This window comes from Gopherus flavomarginatus, chromosome 7 (genome assembly GCF_025201925.1).
Source record: "Gopherus flavomarginatus isolate rGopFla2 chromosome 7, rGopFla2.mat.asm, whole genome shotgun sequence".
Lineage (NCBI taxonomy): Eukaryota > Metazoa > Chordata > Testudines > Testudinidae > Gopherus > Gopherus flavomarginatus.
In genome coordinates this window covers 77170262-77192509 of record NC_066623.1, presented here as the reverse complement: position 1 = coordinate 77192509, position 22248 = coordinate 77170262, and the positions used below count along the sequence as shown (strand labels likewise).

General features: G+C 38.7%; 1 protein-coding gene across 1 annotated transcript in view; it reads right to left on the bottom strand.

Moving 5' to 3' along the window:
• The window catches only part of COL11A1 (collagen type XI alpha 1 chain), a 228243-nt gene that overhangs the window by 42921 nt on the left and 163074 nt on the right, over nt 1–22248 (bottom strand). The window contains exons 45-49 of the mRNA XM_050963625.1: nt 20892–20945; nt 20406–20513; nt 11585–11638; nt 11008–11061; nt 10861–10914 (exon numbers count right to left, since the gene is read on the bottom strand). Of these exons, the coding sequence (XP_050819582.1) occupies nt 10861–10914; nt 11008–11061; nt 11585–11638; nt 20406–20513; nt 20892–20945 (324 nt within the window). The remainder of the gene's footprint in view (nt 1–10860; nt 10915–11007; nt 11062–11584; nt 11639–20405; nt 20514–20891; nt 20946–22248) is intronic.

Sequence of the window (22248 nt, the reverse complement as noted above, 5' to 3'; positions counted from 1 at the left end):
CTATTTTAAAAATAAAGTTTTGTCAATTGTTCAGTTTAAGGGGCTTGCTTTAAAATTTGTTTTCTAAGGAATTTCACATTCTTCACTATCTTGTTCTCTGCAGAGATCTCACACCATCATTATTATTGTTTCTCTGTACATGCCTACATCTGTAAGGTTAGATTTATGCCACTAGGGAGAATTTGAACAAGTCTCTGAGCTAGCAAGAGGATCAGCTTTTTCTTGGGTTATCCAGGCACATGAAAAATTGGTAAATATATACAAAATGTAAAAAAGGCAAAAATATGAGCCTCTATAACAACTTTTAACAATATTAAACAGCCTGAAGCCCGATTCACCCATATGGCAATATCTATGCCATGTGGAGACCATTAACTTCAATAAGACTTCCAGATGTAAGGGACTCCCTACATGGATCAAACTGTAGGATCGAGGTCTCATTTAGGGAGTTGCATAAGGACACTGATCAAGAACCCAGTTGTGCCTGTCAATCTTCCAATGCAGCACAGTTCCTCACTGAGTTTCCCAGTGTTTAATTACGATACGGTTTACTCTTCTTCTGCTTCCCTCAATGAGCTTTTAATCCAACCTATGAAGATGAAGGAAGGGAAGGAGCTAGGAGCCTTCCCTGTCCTCTTTGAGGTGTGTTCAGGGACACACGAAGAACACAAGTGCTGCACTCTCTGGCACTCTCAGTTGTGGTTGGCCCATAAGTGGGCCTTGAAAGGGTAAGAAAGCTTCTTGAGAGTCCCTTCTCAGGGCATCTGTGTAAGTGACAGCTACAATCTGGCCTCACGTAAGGACTATATATAAACTCATAAATAGATACCTCAAACAAAGATGACCTTTCCACTATCTAATGTTTTGTAGTATGAAATCCAGCCTCTATATTTTGTCTATAGTGGATCTCATGCTGCAAAACATTAATTGTTGTGAAAGTTCATATTTGTTTCATGCAGCTTTTTTTATCGAGTTTAGATAGTGCTTATGTGGAGCAAGATGGCCTTATCTGCCCCTAGATATATATTTAGAGAGTGCATATTTATATCACAGATGTTAAATAGATGAATAAACAATACACTATAATTTGTTAATGAAAACATTTCTTTTTTGCCTTTTGGCTGAGCTCAAAGTTTGTATCAAATGCATATTTGATTCATCCTTCACATGGGAACTGTCTCCTTTTCTTGAGATCTATTCTATCTCTAAGTACTGGAGGGCCTTAATCAGATTTTACTCAGGTAAAACCTGAGAGACATCACTGAAAGCTTTTCTTAACAATATCTCAGTAAGGACATTGGCAGTTGTTCCTAAACTACAAAAAGTAATATAGTACCATAGATGTGTTTAAATCTGGAATCTTACTTTCATTATTCACGGAGAGTAATTTGTATTAGACTAAAGGTTCTAATTTTAAGTAAAATAATTCTAGAAAATATGGAATAGAAAAAAGATAGTGGATAGAAGGGTGCCACCTTCTGGTTATGCTACAGACTAGTGCAATTGGTTTTGTAAGCGTGTGAAAACACCGAAACACCAACTCCGAATGACAGTCAGTGTGCAGGGGTTTTAAACACCGATCTGTTTCTCTGTCTTCCTCACAAAGAAATGTCCAAGTATGAAAAGGTTATTATGAAGATAGAAGAGAGATCAGCCTCGGAGAGTCACAGAGCTTCTAAAAGAGGTTACATTTATCAGCCCTGAATTACACGGGCTTAAGCGATACACAGGTTCTGTAATAACCCTCGGCCTGAGAGTTGAATTTGATCCTACGGGAACCAAATTGTTCTAATTCCAGGAAGAAATTTTATCATGTGTGTGGAGAGATCAGTAAATCACGCAAAGTTATTAATTAAGGGCCAGATCCTGTGATGGTGTAAATTGCCATAGCTCAATTGACTTCATATAGCAAAGCATAATGATTTATTTTAGCATTTTTAAAAGAACTCCAAATAATAGGATTCTGAGAAGGAATAACAGGCATAAAATTAATGATTTCAGCTTTTCTTCAGTTCATGGACATGTAATTTTTCACCATTCACCGGAGACAATGCTTAACTCTTGATGGTGAGGAGGGCATAGTTTAAAGGTTCTGGGGGACACATGACTGCCCCATGCATCGCTTCTGGGCTGAGGAGCAGCAGCAGATCCAGGAGCACCAGTGAGTGAGCAACTCAGGGAGCATCTCATGGCAGCCAGGCTCTGCCGGTCAGTGCCAGGCTCCTTTGGGCGAGAGGCAAAAGCACTTCAAGGCGCAGCTCAGAGCAGTGCCACCTGTACTCCCGGGGGAGCTCCTGGCCATGCAGAGGAGGCCTGGCTTAGGGAGCAGGACAGAGAGGGCTGCTGGGCAGCCAGCCAGCACACCAGCTCCCACAGCGCAGAGAGCCAGCGGCCTGAGCAGGCCAGGCAGCTCCCACCTGCTAGCTCTTGGCAAGAGCCAGTTAATGGTTTTAAACTGTGGAGTGTGCCATTTTGAAAACCTCTGTGCTAAATGGAAGGTGAAAATTGGGGGAGGGGGGTGTATGACCCCATTTACCATCCCACGTCACCTCTGCCATTGACTGATTCTGCCTGCTCAACACACTATGAAAAGGCATAATTAATAGAGGGATGGCACAACATTCAGTGCATACACATCCTTTTATTACATTATGTTTGTACTAGGGTAACCAGATAGCAATTATGAAAAAAACAGGACAGGAGGTTGGGAGTAATAGGCGCCTATATAAGAAAAAGTCCCCAAAAATGGGACTGTCCCTTTAAAAACAGGACATCTGGTCACCCTAGTTTGTACTGTATTAAATAATAATACATAAGATTTATGTTACACTTTACAGTTGCTGAGAGCTGTACATAACAGAGTATTTACTAATGAAACCCATGACCACAAACAAACTTCCACTAGCATCCTGTGTTTTTTTTTTTGTTGGGCCATCTAGAAGAGAAGTTTGGGGTTTATTTGTATTTATTTCTGTTTTATTTTTGTGCAAGCCAACCCACAGATTTTCCAATTTCAGGATGACATTAAAAAAATCTATTTTATAAAGAGTACAGTAGAACCTCAGATTTATGAACACCAGAGTTACGAACTGACCAGTCAACCATAGCCCTCAGTTGGAACTGGAAGTATACAGTCAGGCAGCAGCATAGACAAAAACAAACCAAACAACAACAATAAAAAAAAACAGTACAGTACTATGTTAAATGTAAACTACTAAAATAAATAAAGGGAAAATTAAAAAAAAATTGACTAGGTAAGAAAACTTGTTCTGTGCTTGTTTCATTTAGATTAAGATGGTTAAAAGCAGAATTTTTCTTTTGCATAGTAAAGTTTCAAAGCTGTATTAAGTCAGTGTCCAGCTGCAAACTTTTGAAAGAACAACCGTAACGTTTTGTTCCAAGTTATGAACATTTCAGAGCTACGAACAACCTCCATTCCTGAGGGGTTCCTAACTCTGAGCTTCTACTGTAAATTTAATTTGGAGCCTGGCAAATAGTTGAGGACAAATTTCCAGAAGTGCTGAGCATTTCCAACTCCAACTGGAATCAGTGAGAGGTGGTAGCTGTTTCACACCTCTGAAAATCAGGCCCTAGTGTCATATTACAGATAGAAAAGAATGGAATTATAAGACTACTTCTGAACTTAGGGCATTACACTTTCCAATTAAGTATATGGGCAACAAGCTGCATGTATATCTTACATGCAGTTTATCATGCTTTTCCCCTTAATTACTTTGGCATACAGCCTCACCTTATCCATTCAAACTATGCTGGTAGGTTTTGTTCTAATACCTTTTCTAATTATAATCTGCACAAAGAGTATACTTTGGGGAGAAGTTTGTTTTTAAGTGGTTATGCTTGAGTGTAATGGAGAATCTTACCATTCCAGGGAGCCTACAAGCATTAATAATGCAACATTACATACACATTTGTAGTGAAGATGCCTTTGATCAGTTAGGCCTATATTTTGTGTGTATAGTGGAGGAATCAACAGGCTGGATAAAAACACATCAAATTAAATATGATAAAAAGTGTTTATAGCTTGCTAGCAGATAAAGCGGCCTTTTAAACACTAGTATTAATGACTAAATATCTCCTTCTAGTTCAGTCACACAAATATTAATGTGATCAAATGCTGTGCTTTCTTCCTCAATAGTAACAGAGAGGATACCAAAATGTTCTTCCACACTTTACAAAGAACTGTGGCTCATATTACCTAGCATGATGAGCCTACCCTGAAGGAGACCCAGGGCCGGTGCAAGGATGTTTCACGCCCTAGGCGAAACTTCTACCTTGTGTCCTCCCCAGTCCCTAAGCCACCGCCCTGAGGTGCCTCCCCCCGCGGCAGCTCCCCACCTCTCACCCTCCACCCTGAGGCACACCCCCCACCCCAGCTCACCCCTGCTCCACCTCCACCCGAAGCACACCATTGCTGCTTCACTTCTTCCACCTCCCAGGCTTGTGGCGCCTAAGCTGATTGGCGCCGCGAACCTAGGAGGCGGGAGAAGTGAAGCAGCGACGGCGTGCTCGGGGAGATGGCAGGGCAGGGGTGTGCTGGGGCGGGGAGTTCCCCTGCTGGCTGCCGCCACCCTTACTTGCTGCAGGTGGCCCTCCCCACGCTTCCCTGCCCCAGCTCCCTCTGCCTAAATGCCAGATCTTTGGCCGCCCCAGTCACCGCCGAAGAAAATGCCACCCCCCAAATCCTAGCGCCCTAGATGACTGCCTAGGTCTCCTAAATAGTTGCATCACCCCTGAAGGGACCGTAAGGCCAAAGCATGCTTATGCATTAAACACCATTGAAAGGAAATATAAAGAAGAAAGGGAAAAGACATGCTTAGTTTTGTAGGGTGAACAACCCTACCATTGCCAGAACAACGTCTGAGTATAAATGATTCACACAGCACAGACTCTTTTTGACAGAACAATTCTCTATGATTTCAAAAAACTGGTTGAGCGCATTATGTGAAATTTAAATGAAGAAGGAATGTGTCTTCACTGAGAAACCTGGCATGTATTTAAAGCTTGGGAATAGTAAAACAGAAGACAAGTAATTAGAAGAAATAAAAAAACCTAGCAAAATAATGTGCTCGAAAGCATCTGTATATGAATGCAGAGAATATGGGAAATAAGAAGAAATTAAAATGATACCCAGTGATGCAGAGTGTGAATTAATGTTCTTGAATTAAACCTAGTGGGATAAGTCTCACACGTGAATGTAAATGGGGGCTCAAAACCATATAGAAGAATCAGAAAGGGAAGAAAAGGAGCAAGGGTGGCAATATGTCACAATTTTTACAAAATAATTGGGATATAATTTGGTCACGAGGACAGGGGTGGCTCTAGCTTTTTTGCTGCTCCAAGCACGGCAGGCAGGCTGCCTTTGGTGGTGCGCCTGTGGGAGGTCCGCCAGTCCCGCGGCTTCGGCGTACCCGCCATTGAATTGCAGCTGAATCCACGGGACCGATGGACCTCCCACAGGCAAGCCGCCGAAGGCTGCCTGACTGCCGCCCTCGCAGGGACCAGCAAGCCGCCCCCCACAGCTTGCCACCTCAGACACGGGCTTGGAGCACTGGTGCCTGGAGCCGCCGCTGCATGAGGATATACTTATCTCATAGAACTGGAAGGGACCCCAAAAGGGCATCGAGTCCAGCTCCCTGCCTTCACTTTTACTTTAGGTAAAAATATAAAGGGTGAAATCCTTGCTTCATTGAAACTAGTGGCAAAATTCCCATTTACCTCAAGGAAGCCACAATTATATCCAAGGATGTTTTTTATTTTTTTTTTTACAAGTAGCAACTACAGTCTTAGGCCCACAAGACCAGAAGACAATGAAAATGAGAAATATATGGACAATTAAGATGCTCAGAAGTGAAGGATGCTGGATGAGAGGATTTCAGCTCCCCAGCCATCTGTGTGATGACAAATACAGATAAACATGGAAGAAAGGGATTCCTATGGTACATAAAGGAAAACTTAAAAGTTCTAGGAATGGAAGAAACTAATTTGGATATACTTCTTAACAGTGCAATTTTCAGTTAGGTACTGGGTACAGAGACATGACATTATGGACCAAGGTGGTAACAATCTCTCTATACAAGACGTCAGGTCTTTAACGATAGTGAATCTAGACATTCATTTCTGGGCTCTCCATACCAAAAATATGTCAACACATGGGAGGGAATTCAGAGAAGGAAAACCAAAAGTATTAATTAAATGGAGGAAATGAGGCATAAGGAAAGATTAACTAGTTACAAGCTTGGTCAAACAATATTTATGTAGGGATATTATGGTCTTCTATGTGTTTGAAAGGTATAAACATAAAGAAAGGAGAAAAAATATGCAGAGGGTGAAAAAAGGCTTATAACTAAGAGTAATGGAATGAAGACTCTCTTAAGAAAAGTTATGGTAGTCCCATCACTTTAATTTAAAATTGGACTGGGAAAAGCATTGGGAAATATAACTTAGAAATTACCTTGCTGACTGATCTCATTGTACACTGTGAAAACTGTGAGCAAGATGGTTTAGATCCTGCATTACACATCCTTTGAAGGTGATAGACAGTTGTCTTCTATCTTTTCAAAACAGAGGGGCAATTCAGAACACCTAATCAGTCTTCCTTAGCTGCTGAAGCAACAGCTCATGGTCAGTCTTGCTGAGATATCCAGCATGATGAAAAGGTCCAAATAACCCTGATCTGAAAGCAAGAAGTGATTAATTATGACCTTTTCTGTTATGGTTTTAAATCAAAAGGAAGGATAAGACTCGATGGGAACCAACCTAGGTTGTTGATGTCCAAGAGCATCTGGTATTGAACAGTCATTGCCTTCTCAACCACTCTTACTTTGTATATTATATGAAACAGTCCTGAACTGATATTTTTAAACAGATCCCTGTCTCTAATTTCTATATTTTATTCAGTAAAAAAAAGCCATACTCTCACCTGTATGTCAAAGTTTTTCAGATACAGATGTTGGAAATAGCTATACTGCGATTCAGTATTGGAAATACTGAATCACAGTATAGCAAAAACTAAGAACTATCGAAGCAGAAACTTATATGGCACTAACTTGTAATTATGTCCTTTTTGAAGTCTTGATGCATCCACATTTTTTTTTGCCTAGATATACTACAGAAGAAAACATGAGATTGTGTCTCCGAGTAAAACTAAGGCTAATGACCAAAAATAAGATGTTTACTGTCACTACAAGTATTTGTGGACTAAGATATGACCCACTGCAAGCGTGGCAGAATCTGACCCTCTAGAACATGGTGCTGATTAACTAAATGACCAAATCAACCTCACTTTTGTCATTAGCAGTAGTATTACTGATACACACCTTTAAGGATTGTTCTATAATTTACCTAGGCAAATAACATTTTTGTATGCAGCATGATACAGAAAACAAGCTGCAATGTGCAAGGTATGAAATCTGATTAAAGTATTATTCTCAAGGTGAACTGCTAACATAAATAGTAATTACTAAAGGTGTGTGAGAAAAATATTACTAGCAAGATATTTCAATATTACCTAGGCTATATTTTACCTGTATGACTTTTGGATACACAATGATGAGCTACATAATGATTGAATACCTCTGTCCTTCTCTTGATAGCCATCAAAAAGATAGTTAAATATTACAATATGCTGTGGGTATGATCTATCTTTACTGGAGAAGAAACAACTGTGAAACCCAATCTATAAATACCTATTAAATCCAATATGCAAATATGATATTTGCCCAACCAATATAAACCCGCACCCAGACACATCTTTTTAAATTAGTGCTAGAAAATCCTAGAGTTATACCTACTAACACTTAAGGGGACCACCAAATATTTTGTATACCCCAAATATTTATTTTTTTATCAAAGGGGTTTTCCCTTGCAGTCTCTGTTGTTCTCTATATCCACTGATATGAATAAATTTAAAGTCTATATGATTAGATCCCCCTCCCCATATCTTGAACATTCAAACATGTTTTTGGTCCTCATCCCAGAGAGACAAATCGTGCAGCCTTTAATGTAAGCCAAACTGCCTCTGAAGACAGCCTTAGGGAATCATGTCACATGCTTTGGAGACTAAGTGGAATATAGAATTATGCAACCATGCAGAAGGACATATTGCTTTGTATCTTTTTTAGCAATTACTAATAAAACACACTAGAGATGCAAGAATGCAGGCATCAGCAAAAGGTGAGGAGAGTCATATACCAAAGGGAAAGCAGAGAAACACTGACAACTCCAGACCCAACAAAAGCAATAATACACAATGTCTAAAGTCCAAGTCTAGGTGCTTTTATCTGGCTAGAATAGTTATCCCATAATCCACTGATCTCAGAAAACAAAGAAGGGACACAAAGTAGGACACATTTTCCATCAAGCCATCATCACTAGTCTCATGGTACATCATTGCAGTTCTCTCTCCACCTCCTCCCTGAATACCGTAAGTGATTTATTTCATGGGCAGACAGAAAAAAATGCTGAAGCATCTGCAGATTCTAAGATGATAGTTTGGACATACTGATAAGAAGCAGTGATTCCTTTTGACATGACCCAAATATGACAGAAGGGTTGTTTGAAGGAAACTCATTTTAATGAGAGAGAGAAAAAAGAGATGCATGACCTAAGTTTTATGGGGAATGTCAACAATATTGAAATGCACCATAAGAAAGATCTTTTTGTTGGCATAGAGAAATGAAAAGCGTGCAAGGTATTGTAAGATGAATTGCAGGTCTTGATGTTTTTTTTACTATTATTATTATCTTTACAAATGATCCAAGGTAAGCAGAGGCAGCTTCTTTGCCTTCTATAAAGGAATAATACCTGGGGCTCGGAGAAACAGAGCTGCATCCTTCCTGAGAGTGATTAAGAAGTGGCCCATAACAAATACACATTATTTTGATTGACCTGTGATTCCAGCTAGTGTCTTGGAATGTATGGTTGTGATGGATTACACCTAGAGGTATGAGAGTTGTGTATTGTACTGAAAAGAATACGCAGAGGACTCATGGTGCTGAAAGGCTACAAAATTTAAGTATGGCTTCTTAAGTGCTTGAGCTCAGCTGTGATGAGAGAAGGACAAGAGTAGAAAGGAACTGGTGTATTAAGCTATCTGCTGGGTCAGGGAAGAAAAAGGAAGTAAGGTAGAATATACATTATCTTCTGAAAGACTATCAATGTCCTTTGCTTGCCTTCCTCCACCTTTAGGACCCATCAACCAAAATTTATAAAATACACATTGTTACAAATAAATCAGTCCTTCCACAGTGTTTTGTGGAAATAAAATATTCAAGAACAATCATACATAATTTCTCAACAAATCAATTATAACTGTCCAAGGTATGTACTTATTTCTGCTTTTTTTTCATCTTTCTGTGAGTATATACATTGTATTATTTGAATTCTGACTGTACCTGTTCCACATTCACCTAGGCAAAATGAAGGGTGACCAAATGTAGCTCAGCACAGAGACTCAACATGAAGACAGGAGGTGGAAATCTACATAATTAACCATCACATCTTGAAGTGCTAATGCTACATATAGATCTTCAGATGAAAATCAGCATCACACCTCTGACTTCAATGGAGCCCTGTCAGTTTACCTCAGTAAAGGATATAGCTCGCTGATGCTTGAGGATCAATTTAACTCACCTCACTGATATGTTTAACACTGATGCATCATATAATATCTGATATTTTAACAGTTCAGATATTAGGGAAAATCGTGTACTAAGCTACACTGGCATAAAGTGAAAGAAACACTAGTGAAACCAAGAGAATTACTCTGGCGTTTATGCTGATGTAACTAAGGGTATGTCTAGATGTCAATATAAGCCCATTTAACGGGACTCAAGTCAGCTGACTCATGTTAAGGAACCCTGGGTTTAAGCATTTACATTGTATTTTAACCCTATATTAAGGTTTTTTTAACGTGTGGTCAAACCTAGGCTTCTAGCATCCGCACTGCAGTGTGCAACATAATTATATCTAAGAATCCCTACCCTCCCATCCTCTAAAATGTGGCTGCTCTAACCCTAGTGTCATGGTGCACTGTGAGAAAACTTTACTGCCCACCCTGCATGTTACTAGGAAGCAGCTCGCTCTCCAAAAGGCTTGATCAGTTCACTCTCCATTGGAAACCTAGGAGGCTCTCTGATAGTGTGCTTGCAGATCGGTGATCAGAAGAGAATGGATTAATACTGACCTGAGATTGCTGCCATTTACAAAGGGCCAGGTTGTGGCTTCCATTTTCAGTAGAGTGGATTGTAGATTGTTGGGACAGAGAGGACTAAGGAAGTTATCCCATTGAATTGTGGAATACTTCTGGCTAACTCCTGGACCCAAATCAAGTGGTGCTGTGTGTACACTACAAAACAATAGGGCTCGGACTCTGGATCCCATTTTAACTTGAGCTCAGACCCTCCACCCCTCAGGGTCCTGGGACCCTGGGTCTGAGCCCTGGGTTAGCGCAATTGCAGTGTAGCTGCAAAGGGGATTAGGTTTGAGCCTGGGCTGAAGCATAGGCTTATGTTGCAGTGTAGACATATCTGACAGCACAACTTGGCCCACCAATTTTGTCCTTGGTTACTTTTCTCTCTGAGCTATTTCTCTTCCGCTCAAGTTCATATCCATGACTGTTGAACAATTTTGTGGTGTGCAAAAACTGACAAGGATGGTTTCAGGTCATAATAATGCACAATTCATGTATTAGTTATGCATCTACATGGCTGTTAATAATTATCAAGGAAATGAATGGTATTTGTGATTTCTAATATTTCCAGAAAGAATGGGGGAAAAAATGTACGTCCTCCATATCCCAGAGATGTCTCTCTTATGTGTCAATATTACCAGCTTTCCTACCTTGTCACCAACACCTCCAACAGAGCCAATAGAGCCTGGAGGACCTTGAGGACCCTGCAATCATAAAAGGATGTAAGTTAGCTAACTATACTACTTATTATTGTTTTTTAAAGTAATGCAATGAACAACACAGAGTGTGTTTCTTACATCAGCTCCATTAGGACCCTGGGGACCTCTTGGACCTGGAGGACCAGGTGGACCCTGAATCAGAGAGAAAATATGATACGTGAACTGCAGTATTTACTGTCACATAAATATAAGCACAGATTTTTTTTGTCAATTAGCAATACTATATTTTCCATGCAGAGAGCATTTCATCTTTAGAGTGTTGTACAAAGTGTAAGGGCCAGATTGTGGTTCCCTATTGCATGAGTCTACATGGTGATTAGGGCACAAGAAGCCCCTTGTGTTCCTACATGAGGACAGACACAATTATAGTTTCTGTGGATTACTATTATCGCTCAGGACCCAGAGCTTCTGCTCCAGAGATGCAACATCAGTCTCCAATGCTGGTCTCTCTCTTTCTCTGACATGCTCTAATTAATCCTCATAGGTCCCCTGTAAGTCAGATAAATAAACTTTAAACCCCTCCTTTTTAAAGATTGGAAATGGACACAGAAGTGAAGTGACTTGCCAAGGGTAACAGCGAGAGCATGTGACAGACAAGTGAATCAACAAACAGATATCTAGCACTTACAGTGACCAAAAAGGAAAAAAACCTTACCATTGGACCAACATCACCGTTCTCACCCTTTTCACCTGGAGGGCCAGGCAGACCCTAATAATGTGAAAGAGAAAAGAAAATACTGCTAGTAAACTACTTAGAAGAAATAATGTAAATCACAGCTACCCATTAAGAAAATCATAAGATAAAATTTGAGGACAAAAGCTATCTGAATTAAACAGAAAAAAAATCATTTAAAAACTAGTTTCATATTATGGCAAAAAATATTAAAGCACCTTTGAATATTTATAAGTATAACTGGTGAGGAAAAACTTTATGACAAAGAAATACATTAAAGAGCTAACATGGCTGATTTAAAAAGGACTGTTACGATTCTACTTGGGCACTGATTTGTTTGATTACATACTGTATATATTCCCACACAAAAACTTTCTTAATTTAGATGTAAAGTCGTTCAAGTGTATGTTTGGGGAAGGAAATTGTAGGTCACAAGAACACTCACACCCATTACAATACCAATCCCCAAGATTACTGCACTATACTCAGCCACAACTACACAAAGAGTCAGAGCCTCAGCTGGTATAAATCTATGTAGCGAATGAAGCAACTAGAGTTACACTGATTTACACTAAGTTAGGATCTGGCTCTCAATTTCAATTCAACAATACTGTCACCTTCAGCACATATCAGAGAACTGATAATCAAGTCGCAGTGCACAGCCTTTACTCTAATTTTGCTGTAATGCTATATTATTTAATAACTTTAAAGTATAACCTTAGGTGCCAGCATGCCAACTCCTGCCTGACCTCAACACATCCCCTCTATTGATGGCCCAAAGGCTCAGGGCCTGAATCTAGAACTTTTGCACTAGAATGGAATTCCCTTCTAACAGGGGAGTTCCCTGTTGGCTAGCCATGGGCAGTTTCTGGACCCTCTACCAGAGTGGCATAATGGGCATGGATCAGATTATAAAATATGGATGAAAGGATATAAAACTGATCACATTTTCAAAAACAAAGACTGACAGCTACTTTTATTACAGTAGTGGATACCATGTTGACAGTAAAACTCTACGGCATGGAATTCATAAAAAGCGTGACTGAATTCAGATGTATAATGCATCTCCTTTAAAAAAGAAGATGTATGTTAGTACAGTCTGTTAGTGAGTAAAATATGATGAGCTTTAAGAAAATCATGCTTCTTTTCAATATAGTTTTTGGTACAATATATCTGTTGCAGTTGCTTGTTTAGCATGAAAGAGGCAATTTCAACTCATCCTGTGATGCATTTGGTTTCTATATTTCAATTCCTGTTTATTTTGCAAGTTAAAAGACTGTGGTGCATTAAAATGGAAAGCTATAAGTGACAGTAGTATATATACTAAAATGTATCCACTGATTACAGTGCATGCTGAATAGTAGCATCAATGAATATTTGTCTTGTTACTAGCTTATGGTACAGGTTATAATGACATATATTTTAATTATTTACTAACATACCAAAAGTATGTTGATAATTGGATATACAGTAATACATTATTGTATTATAATATTTTGCTAGAGTATATCTCAACTCTAAAAACAAACACTTGTTTGTACTGAACAAAACATCTGTCCCCATTACTGAATATGCAATTCACTATGTGGTTGCATTATAATGTCCCTGAAGTGTTTGTTATAGTGTAATTAATCATAATTAATGTCCCACCATGCCTTTCAGAAATACACTATAATAAAATAATGAGTCATTATCACTTCTAAACCTCACTATATTCTGCTCAAACTATGAAATAATACCTTTCAAAATACAATGCTAAATAATTTCAAGCAATTGTGCTATTACAGAATAGGTGAATAGAGTGATTCTGAACAATAACATGCATACCCATTGATATTGCAGTAACTTCATAAGGCATTAGAAAATAGTGGGTTCTTTTTCAATATAGAAAATGCAGCCTACAGGAGATTTGGCATTTACAATCCCATTTTTTTTAAGTAAGTATGAAGAATTTTAAACAGAATTTTTTTTCTTTTACTTGTAGTCTTATTCTCTACAAACAAGTGCAATTTCCTGTCATTTCTGATGGATACTGTCTAAAGCGAAATTTGATGCCATTTTGTGTATTCAATAACCAATATGTTCAGCGGCTAAAAAATCTCCATTTTACAAAATGCGAAAGATTTGGCTTTAAACAATGATGTTATGTCAGTTACAGCGGACTGCAATTTCCCACAGATGTCTTCCAACAGGGTTGTTTGTTCATTTATTTATTTTTGGAAGAGGTATGATGTACCTTTATTACATGCATGATTTTCAAGAAACTAAAAGCAACAATCATGTTATGATTATAATCTAGGTATCTTGACATCCTCTAACTTCCTTCATGGCTTTACCTTGGATAACTTTGTAATATTTAAGCAAATAATATTTGGATTGACAATAACTTCAGAGGCTCAGTTTTCCATTAATATCAACATTGTTTCCCTCACTGTGAGGAGCATTAAATAAATATTTTGTAGGAGATGATTCTCCTTTTGCTATTGAGGTCCTCATAAATTATGTCTTCACAATTTTTAATCCTTAAATTAGCATTGTCTGTTAAAAGCATTCAATATTCCTCAGAAATCTCTCACTGTATTTACAGGTGTGTAGTTTATTATAATTTGAGTGTAAAAAAATCATCCTGTGTTAAAACTTGGTATGCAAAGTGTTAGGCTCCTATGCTGAAATTAATTTCACGTGGGCAACAAATGAAGTTAATAATACTGAATACCAAACAAATTCAGGAGAACTGTGGTCCTGCCCATGGATATTCCTGAAGAAGTAGAGGCTAAATACGTCAGATGAATTATTAGTGGCAAACTATTCATTCAGTTCTACTTGTGAGTGTCAAGAAGTTGAGGCCCTGTGTATCACCAAATTAAGTCACCCCACAGTTATGATTCGCACTAACATCTCGTTCAGTTAAAAATCATTAAACCATCATTTTTCTTTTTAAATACAAACTTGGGTCCCAATCCTCTCAATAATTATGCACATGCTTAAAGTTAAGAACACTGCTAAATGTTTGCAAGGGACATTTTCAAAAGCACCTAACTGCCAAGGAAATTCAATGGGATTTAAGCATTTAATTGCCACTTTTGCCTTTGAACCTCCCTCTCCCCCCATCCCTCCCAGCAAGAATCATAGCCTTAGGGCATACGAATCATAGAATGATAGAAGATTAGGGTTGAAAGAGACCTCAGGAGGTCATCTAGTCCAATCCCCTGCTCAAAACAGGACAAAACCCCACTAAATCATCCCAGCCAGGGCTTTGTCAAACTGGGCCTTAAAAACCTTTAAGGATGGAGATTCCATCACTTCCCTAGGTAACCCATTCCAGTGCTTCACCATCCTCCTAGTGAAATAGTTTTTCCTAATACCCAACCTAAACCTCCCCCACTGCAACTTGAAACCATTGCTGCTTGTTCAGTCATTTGCCACCACTGAGAACAGCCAAGCTCCATCCTCTTTGGAAACCCTCTTCAGGTAGTTGAAAACTGCTATCAAATCTTCCCTCACTCTTCTCTTCTGCAGAGATATAAATAAGCCCAGTTCCCTCAGCCTCGCCTCATAAATCATGTGTCCCAGCCCCCTAATCATCTTAGTTGCCCTCTGCTGGACTCTCTCCAATTTGTCTACATACTTTCTGTAGTTGAGGGGCCCAAAACTGGACACAATACTCCAGATGTGGCCTCACCAGTGACGAATAGAGGGGAATAATCACTTCCCTCGATCTGCTGACAGTGCTCCTACTAATGCAGCCCAATATGTCATCAGCTTTCTTAGCAACAAGGGCATACTGTTGACTCATATCCAGCTTCTCATCCACTGTAATCCACAGGTCCTTTTCTTCAGAACTGCTGCTTAGCCAGTCGGTCCCCAGCCTGTAGCAGTGCATGGGATTCTTCCATCCTAAAGGCAGGACTCTGCACTTTTCTTTGTTGAACCTCATCATATTTCTTTCAGCCCAATCCTCCAATTTGTCTAGGTCACTCTGGACTCTATCCCTACCCTCCAGCGTATCTACCTCTTCTCCCAGCTTAGTGTCCTCCACCAACTTGCTGAGGATGCAATCCATCCCACCATCCACATCATTAGTGAAGATGTTGAACAAAACCGGCCATACAGGGCAGAACAATGGTCATTCTAGCCCAATATCCTGTCTTCCAACAGTGCCAGATGCTTCATAGAGAATGAACCGAACAGGGCAATTATCGAGTGAATCATTCTCTATCACCCAGTTTCAGCTTCTGGCAAAGACTTAGAGACACCGAGAGCATGGGGTTGTGTCCCTGATCATCTTGGCTAATAGCCATTAATGGACCTATTCTCCATGAACTCATCTAATTCTTTTTTGAACCCAGTTATACTTTGGGCCTTCACAACATTCACTGGCAATGCATTCCACAGTTTGACAGTGCACTGTGTGAAGAAGTGTTGCCTAATATTTCATAGACTCATAGAAGTGTAGGATTGGAAGGGACTTCAGTAGGTCTTCTAGTCCAGTTCCCTGCATGCAAGGCAGGACTAAGTAATAACTAGACCATACCTGACAGGTGTTTGTCTAATCTGCTCTTAAAAACCTCTAGTGATGTACATTCCACAGTTTCCCTAAGCAATTTGTTCCAGGGCTTAACTACCCTGATGGTTACGAAGTTTTTCCTAATGTACAACCTAAACTGCCCTTGCTGCAATTTAAACTCATTGCTTCTTGTCCTATCCTCAGAGATTAATGAGAACTACTTTCCCCCCTCCTCCTTGTAACAACCTCTTATGTGAATGTACCTGAAAACAGTTACCATCTCTCCCCTCAGTCTACTCCTCTCTAGGCTGAACAATCTTTCCTCATAGGTCATGTTTTCTAGACCTTTCATCATTTTTGTTGTTCTCCTCTGAACTTTCTCCAATTTTTCCACATCCTTCCTGAAATGTGGTGCCCAGCACAGGACACAGTACTCCAGTTGAGCCCTTATCAGCATGGAGTACAGTGGAATAATTACTTCATGTGCCTTGCTTATAACACTCCTGCTAATACAGCCCAGAATGATGTTTGCTTTTTTTGCAACATTTTTATACTGTTGACTCTCATTTAGCTTGTGATCCACTATAACCTCTAGAGCTCTTTCTGCATTATTCCTTCCTAGGCAGTCATTTCCCATTTTGCATCTGTGCAAATGATTGTTCCTTCCTAAGTGGAGTACTTTGCATTTGTCCTTATTTAAATATCATCCTATTTATTTCGGACCATTTCTCCAGTTTTCCAGATCATTTTCAATTTTAATCCTGTTCTCCAAAGCACTTGCAACTCTGCCCAGCTTGGTATCATCTGCAAGGTTTAGAAGTGTATTCTCTATGCCATTATCCAAATCATTTATGAAGATATTGATCAGAACTGGATCCAGGACCAATCCCTACAGGACCCCACTCTTCCAGCTTGATTGTGAGCCACTGATAACTACTCTCAGGGAACAATGTTCCAACCAATTTTACACCCACCTTACAGTAGCTTCATCTCATCTAGGATATATCCCTAGTTTGTTTATAAGAAGGTCATGTGAGATAGTATCAAAAGCCTTACTAAAGTCAAGATGTATCACATCTAGTGATGCCCCCTATCTACATGGCTTGTTACCTGGTCAAAGAAAGCTATTAGGTAGCTTTGGACATGGTTTGTCCTTGATAAATACATGTTGACTGTTACTTATCACCTTATTATTTTCTAGGTATTTGCAAATTTATTGCTTGATTGTTTGATCAATTATCTTTCCAGGTCCTGAAGTTAAGCTGACTGGTCTGTAATTCCCAGGGTTGTCCTTATTCCCCTTTTTATAGATTGGCACTATATTTGTCCTCTTCCATTCCTCTGGAATCTCTCCCGTCTTTTAAGAGTTTTCAAAGATAACTGCTAATGGCTCTGCTATCTCGTCAGTCAGCTCCTTGAGTATGCTAGAATGTATTTCATCAGGCCTGCCAACTTGAAGACATCTAACTTGTCTAAGTTGTTCTTTCCCTATTCTAGTATCTCATCTTACCTCATTTTCTCAGGCATTCACTTTATTTGCAGCCTATTAATTTCATTGAGTAACCCCCTGGATTGTTTGTTATTTGAAGGGATAAACAATATTTCCCTATTCACTTTCTCCACACCATTCACGATGTTATAGATCTCCATCATACTCCCCTTAGTCATCTCTTTTCGAAGCTGAACAGTCCCAGTCTTTTTAACCTCTCCTCTTATGGAAGTTGTTCCATGCCCCAAATCATTTCTTTTGCCCTTCTCTGCACCTTTTCCAATTCTAATATATATTTTTTGAGACCGAGCAACTAGAACTACATGCAGTATTCAAGGTATACTGTGCATTTGTATAGTGGCATTATGATATTTATGGTCTTATATTCTATACCGTCTCTAATGGCTCCTAATGTTTTGTTAACTATTTTGACTACTGCTGCACACTGAGCAAATGTTTTCAGAGAACTATCCACAATGATTCAAAGATGTCTTTCTCAAGGCCCCAGTCTTAGAGATGCATAGGGTGAAATGCTGACACCAAGGAAGTCAATGGAAAAACTCCTATTGACTTCCATAGATTTCACCCTTACTATCGGACAGAGTATTGTTGCTATGAGGAGTCCTAGCAGTTACTGATGACAGTAAACACTCCCCATAGCGTTTGCTCTTTCATGCCCCTTTTTGGCAAAGTAAAATTATCTTAGACTCTGAGATGACTCAGATATGTAATACATATTTTTAACATTTGCCTTGACTTTCTTTTCTTTCTGCAAGAGACATTTCTATTCTTTAAAGTATTATAATTTTAATTTAAACAACACAGTGGAAATTCACATAAAAACGACATTAAAAAGTTTAAGACAGACTTTTTCCTGTGTGAATGAAAATGATTTTTAAGATTTAATGCCCACTATAAGCAGCACCAGTAGAATTTAATTTCAGCTGGGGAAATTTGATTATTATGAAATATTATAAACAAGAAAGATAAAGTTGTTACTCTCCATGGGTTCACTGTTACTATGAGAACTTTTATTCACATTAGTGAATAAAAAGAGCTCTTGATTTCTCAGTGGTACTTCATTATCATTAGCATATGTGTGATCTTGGTCCATGGACCAGCATACTCAGAGGAAAATGGGATCTGGGCAAATATAATTCTTCTATAGAAATCATTTATTTGTTTAAGTCTCAACTTAATTGATTTCTTACTTTTATGTGTATTATTTCACTAAATTAAAATACATGAAAGTAAAGTATATTAATCCTTTCTAATACACTCTTAAACAATATTTTAAATATGGAAATACCTAAAAAGGGTAAGGTTATTGCTTTTAAAACACTAATATCTGTAAATAAATCATAATATAATCAATGCATCATGTTTTTTAAACTGAGTTTCTGATTCAGAAATGTTAAAAACATCAACAAATGCCTTTCAAAAATAGAAACAGTTTTATGTTAAGTCATACATGGGAAGTTGCACCAAATCTTGTACTGTAGGTTTACCTTCTATGCTGTCTGGCAACACTCTAAATCAGGGGTAGGCAACCTATGGCACGCATGCCAAAGCCAGCACACAAGCTGATTTTCAGTGGCACTCACACAGCCTGGGTCCTGGCCACCAGTCCGGTGGGGCTCTGGATTTTTATTTAATTTTAAATGAAGCTTATTAAGCATTTTTAAAACCTTATTTACTTTACATACAACAATAGTTTAGTTATATATTATAGACTTATAGAAAGAAATCTTCTAAAAACATTAAAATATATTACCGGCACACGAAACCTTAAAGTAGAGTGAATAAATGAACACTCGGCACACCACTTCTGAAAGGTTGCCGACCCCTGCTCTAAATTAACACAATGTTGTCCAAGCTGCATTCCATAGTAAGATTTTGGAAATGAGTGGTTAAACAGGTTCTGGGGTTAGTGAAATAGCAAGTGCACCTGAAATGTGGCAGATATGAAAAGTGTTGTGCTATTTAATAAATTCCCAGACCTACTGTATAATTTCAGTATTAAAACATGTAAAATAGCTTAATAGACAAAAGTTCAAACCACTGCACCCTCTAATATTTATGAATTGGAAAAAAGTAAAAAAATCTTAAACATTTTGTTCTTTATTCTCTATTCCACTATACTTAAGAAATTAAAAAGTAAATTTTAAAAAGCAAGATTTTTAGCTTGTAATTATATGCCTGAAATAGTGACATGCTGTACATTTTATTGAGCATAGTGTCTGTGCCTGTCCTTTATATTCGCTGACTACCCTATGGAATGACTAAGAGATTGCTAGGCCAAACCATGCTAAGTTATCAACAAAGGCAGCAATGTATACCCAGAACAAAGTTTTTCTAATCTTTCTGACTTAAGTGATGGCTCTGTTTGTATCAACAAGGAATAGAACATGTTACCATTGTTTCCAATGAAACAACACTGAACATATTACCATAGGATCTGGTAAATTCTCCATCAGTTTGAGTCTTTATATCAAAAATGGATGTCTTTTTAAAAAATATGCTCTTGTTCATGCACAAATTATTTGGCTAGATGCATGAATTATTGGTTGAAATTCTACAGCCTGTGGTATGTAGGAGTTAAGACATAGATGATCATAATGGTCCCTTCAAGCCTTAAGATCAATGTATCCGTCTATAAAATCTATGAACACAGAGTCTCCTATCATGTCTTATTAGCTGATGGTGTAATGTATTTAATGAAAGGCAATTCTTTCTTTTTCAGACAAGTGATGATGCGGAAATAATGGTCCCTATTGCTGAAAGGGAAAAATACTACATTGTCTTACCTGAAGACCAATGGGACCTGGAGGACCAGGGAATCCTCGTGGACCTTCATCGCCTTTCTGCCCAAACATTCCTTGCTGACCTCTTGGGCCTGGCTCTCCATCACCTCCCTGACAGACAGGAACACATGACATGAGCAAGAAGCATAAAGATGTCAAGCTTGATTACGAAGAAGTTCCACTAAAGTCAATGGACTTGTTTCTAAGTATGTTTGGTATCAAGTTGATTTTGCAACTGTTTATTACATACACATTAAAAAAAATGGTCCAAATGATTGGTCCAATACACCATGTGCATTATTCCAGTGTTAAAGAGTAAGGTGCAAATCCTTTGGATTGTGAGTGTGGGGACACATTGTTACATATATGTTGTGGTTTCAAATCTATTCTATGTCAAGCAGAACAAATTAGCACATTATCAAGTTTTGTAAACCTAATGAGAATCTGAAAAGGTCTGGGTTTGCTATGCATAAAAACTGCATTACTTACAGCTATGCCAGGGGCACCAACAGGACCTTGAAGACCTGGTGGACCTGGAGGACCCTGCATAAAAAGAAATAACAGCAGTTTTGGCATCTGGAATGAGATGAACAGTAGATAGAGAGAGAAGAGTATTTGCACGATCAAGATCTATTAAGCAATTCTATACTCCTCCAGAGAGAATGTAAAGTCTTTTACATTCAGTGCAGTCAGGCATTATTTGTTTAGTTCTCAAAGACTCAGACTTGCCTGGCTACAATAAATTTTAAACTGACATTTACTGAAAGCACTTACATTCATAAAGTTTCAGGATATTTAAAAATGGATTTCCATGCAAACATGACTCTAAATGAATACTGGCTTTTCCAAAACTAAAAATATCAGACCTTTTAATGAGATTTGTACAGAGGAAAGTCAACCCTTAAAGTGTGTTCTCATGATCTGTCTTCAGACTGAATGCTTATTATTTGAATCACATTTTCGGTAAAGCTATATATGTTTTTGTGTTTGCACAACACTCGCTATCCTGTCCATCCTGACTGAGAATTGAGCTTGTCTGAGCACTATGGGCCACATTCTTATTTACAGAAACACTCTTTTACACTGCCTTAAAGTGGATATAAATTACATTCTGTATTGCTAGAACAATGCAAAGGATTCTTAATGTAAATGGGAATTTTGACACGTCATAAGACATTACATGTCATATGTACATATCATATCCATTGACATATATGTTATGGGCCTGGTTGTGAATCCCTTACTCACACTGGTGGAACATTACTCATATGAGTATTCCCACTGAAGTCAATAGGACTACTCACATGAGTTAACTGTGTTACTGAGGGCCTCATGTGTGTAACCTTTACCTTGCATGCAAGATGAGTTTACTGATCGAGATGATTGATTTTCTGGAAAATCCCAAAGATGAAGGTGTGGCCAATGGAAAAGCATTAGGAGCTCCAATTCATGTTGCAAGGCTAGGCATTGCTAGGTACATGCCAAGCTATATTGCAGGGTAGTTTCTTGAGTGGGGGAAGTGTGAAAGGCTAGTTCAAATCTTACTACACGTTCACCAGGCTTACTACTGCTGCTATTATGCAGTGTTGTTGTAGCGATGTTAGTTCCAGGATATTTAGAGAGAAAAGGTGAGAGAGGTCTTATCTGTCACAGAACTAACTTCTGTTGGTGAGAGAGAGAAGCTTTCAAGCATACAAAGAGCTCTGCTGATATTGCGATGTCTGGTCATTTTAGTATTGTCTGCTAGATTCAATAGGATGAAAACAACAAGACCTGGATTGTGCTAAGAATTTAGCCTGTACTAATGATGGGATGTCTCTTGGTGCTCCCTGATTGTACTGAGAAA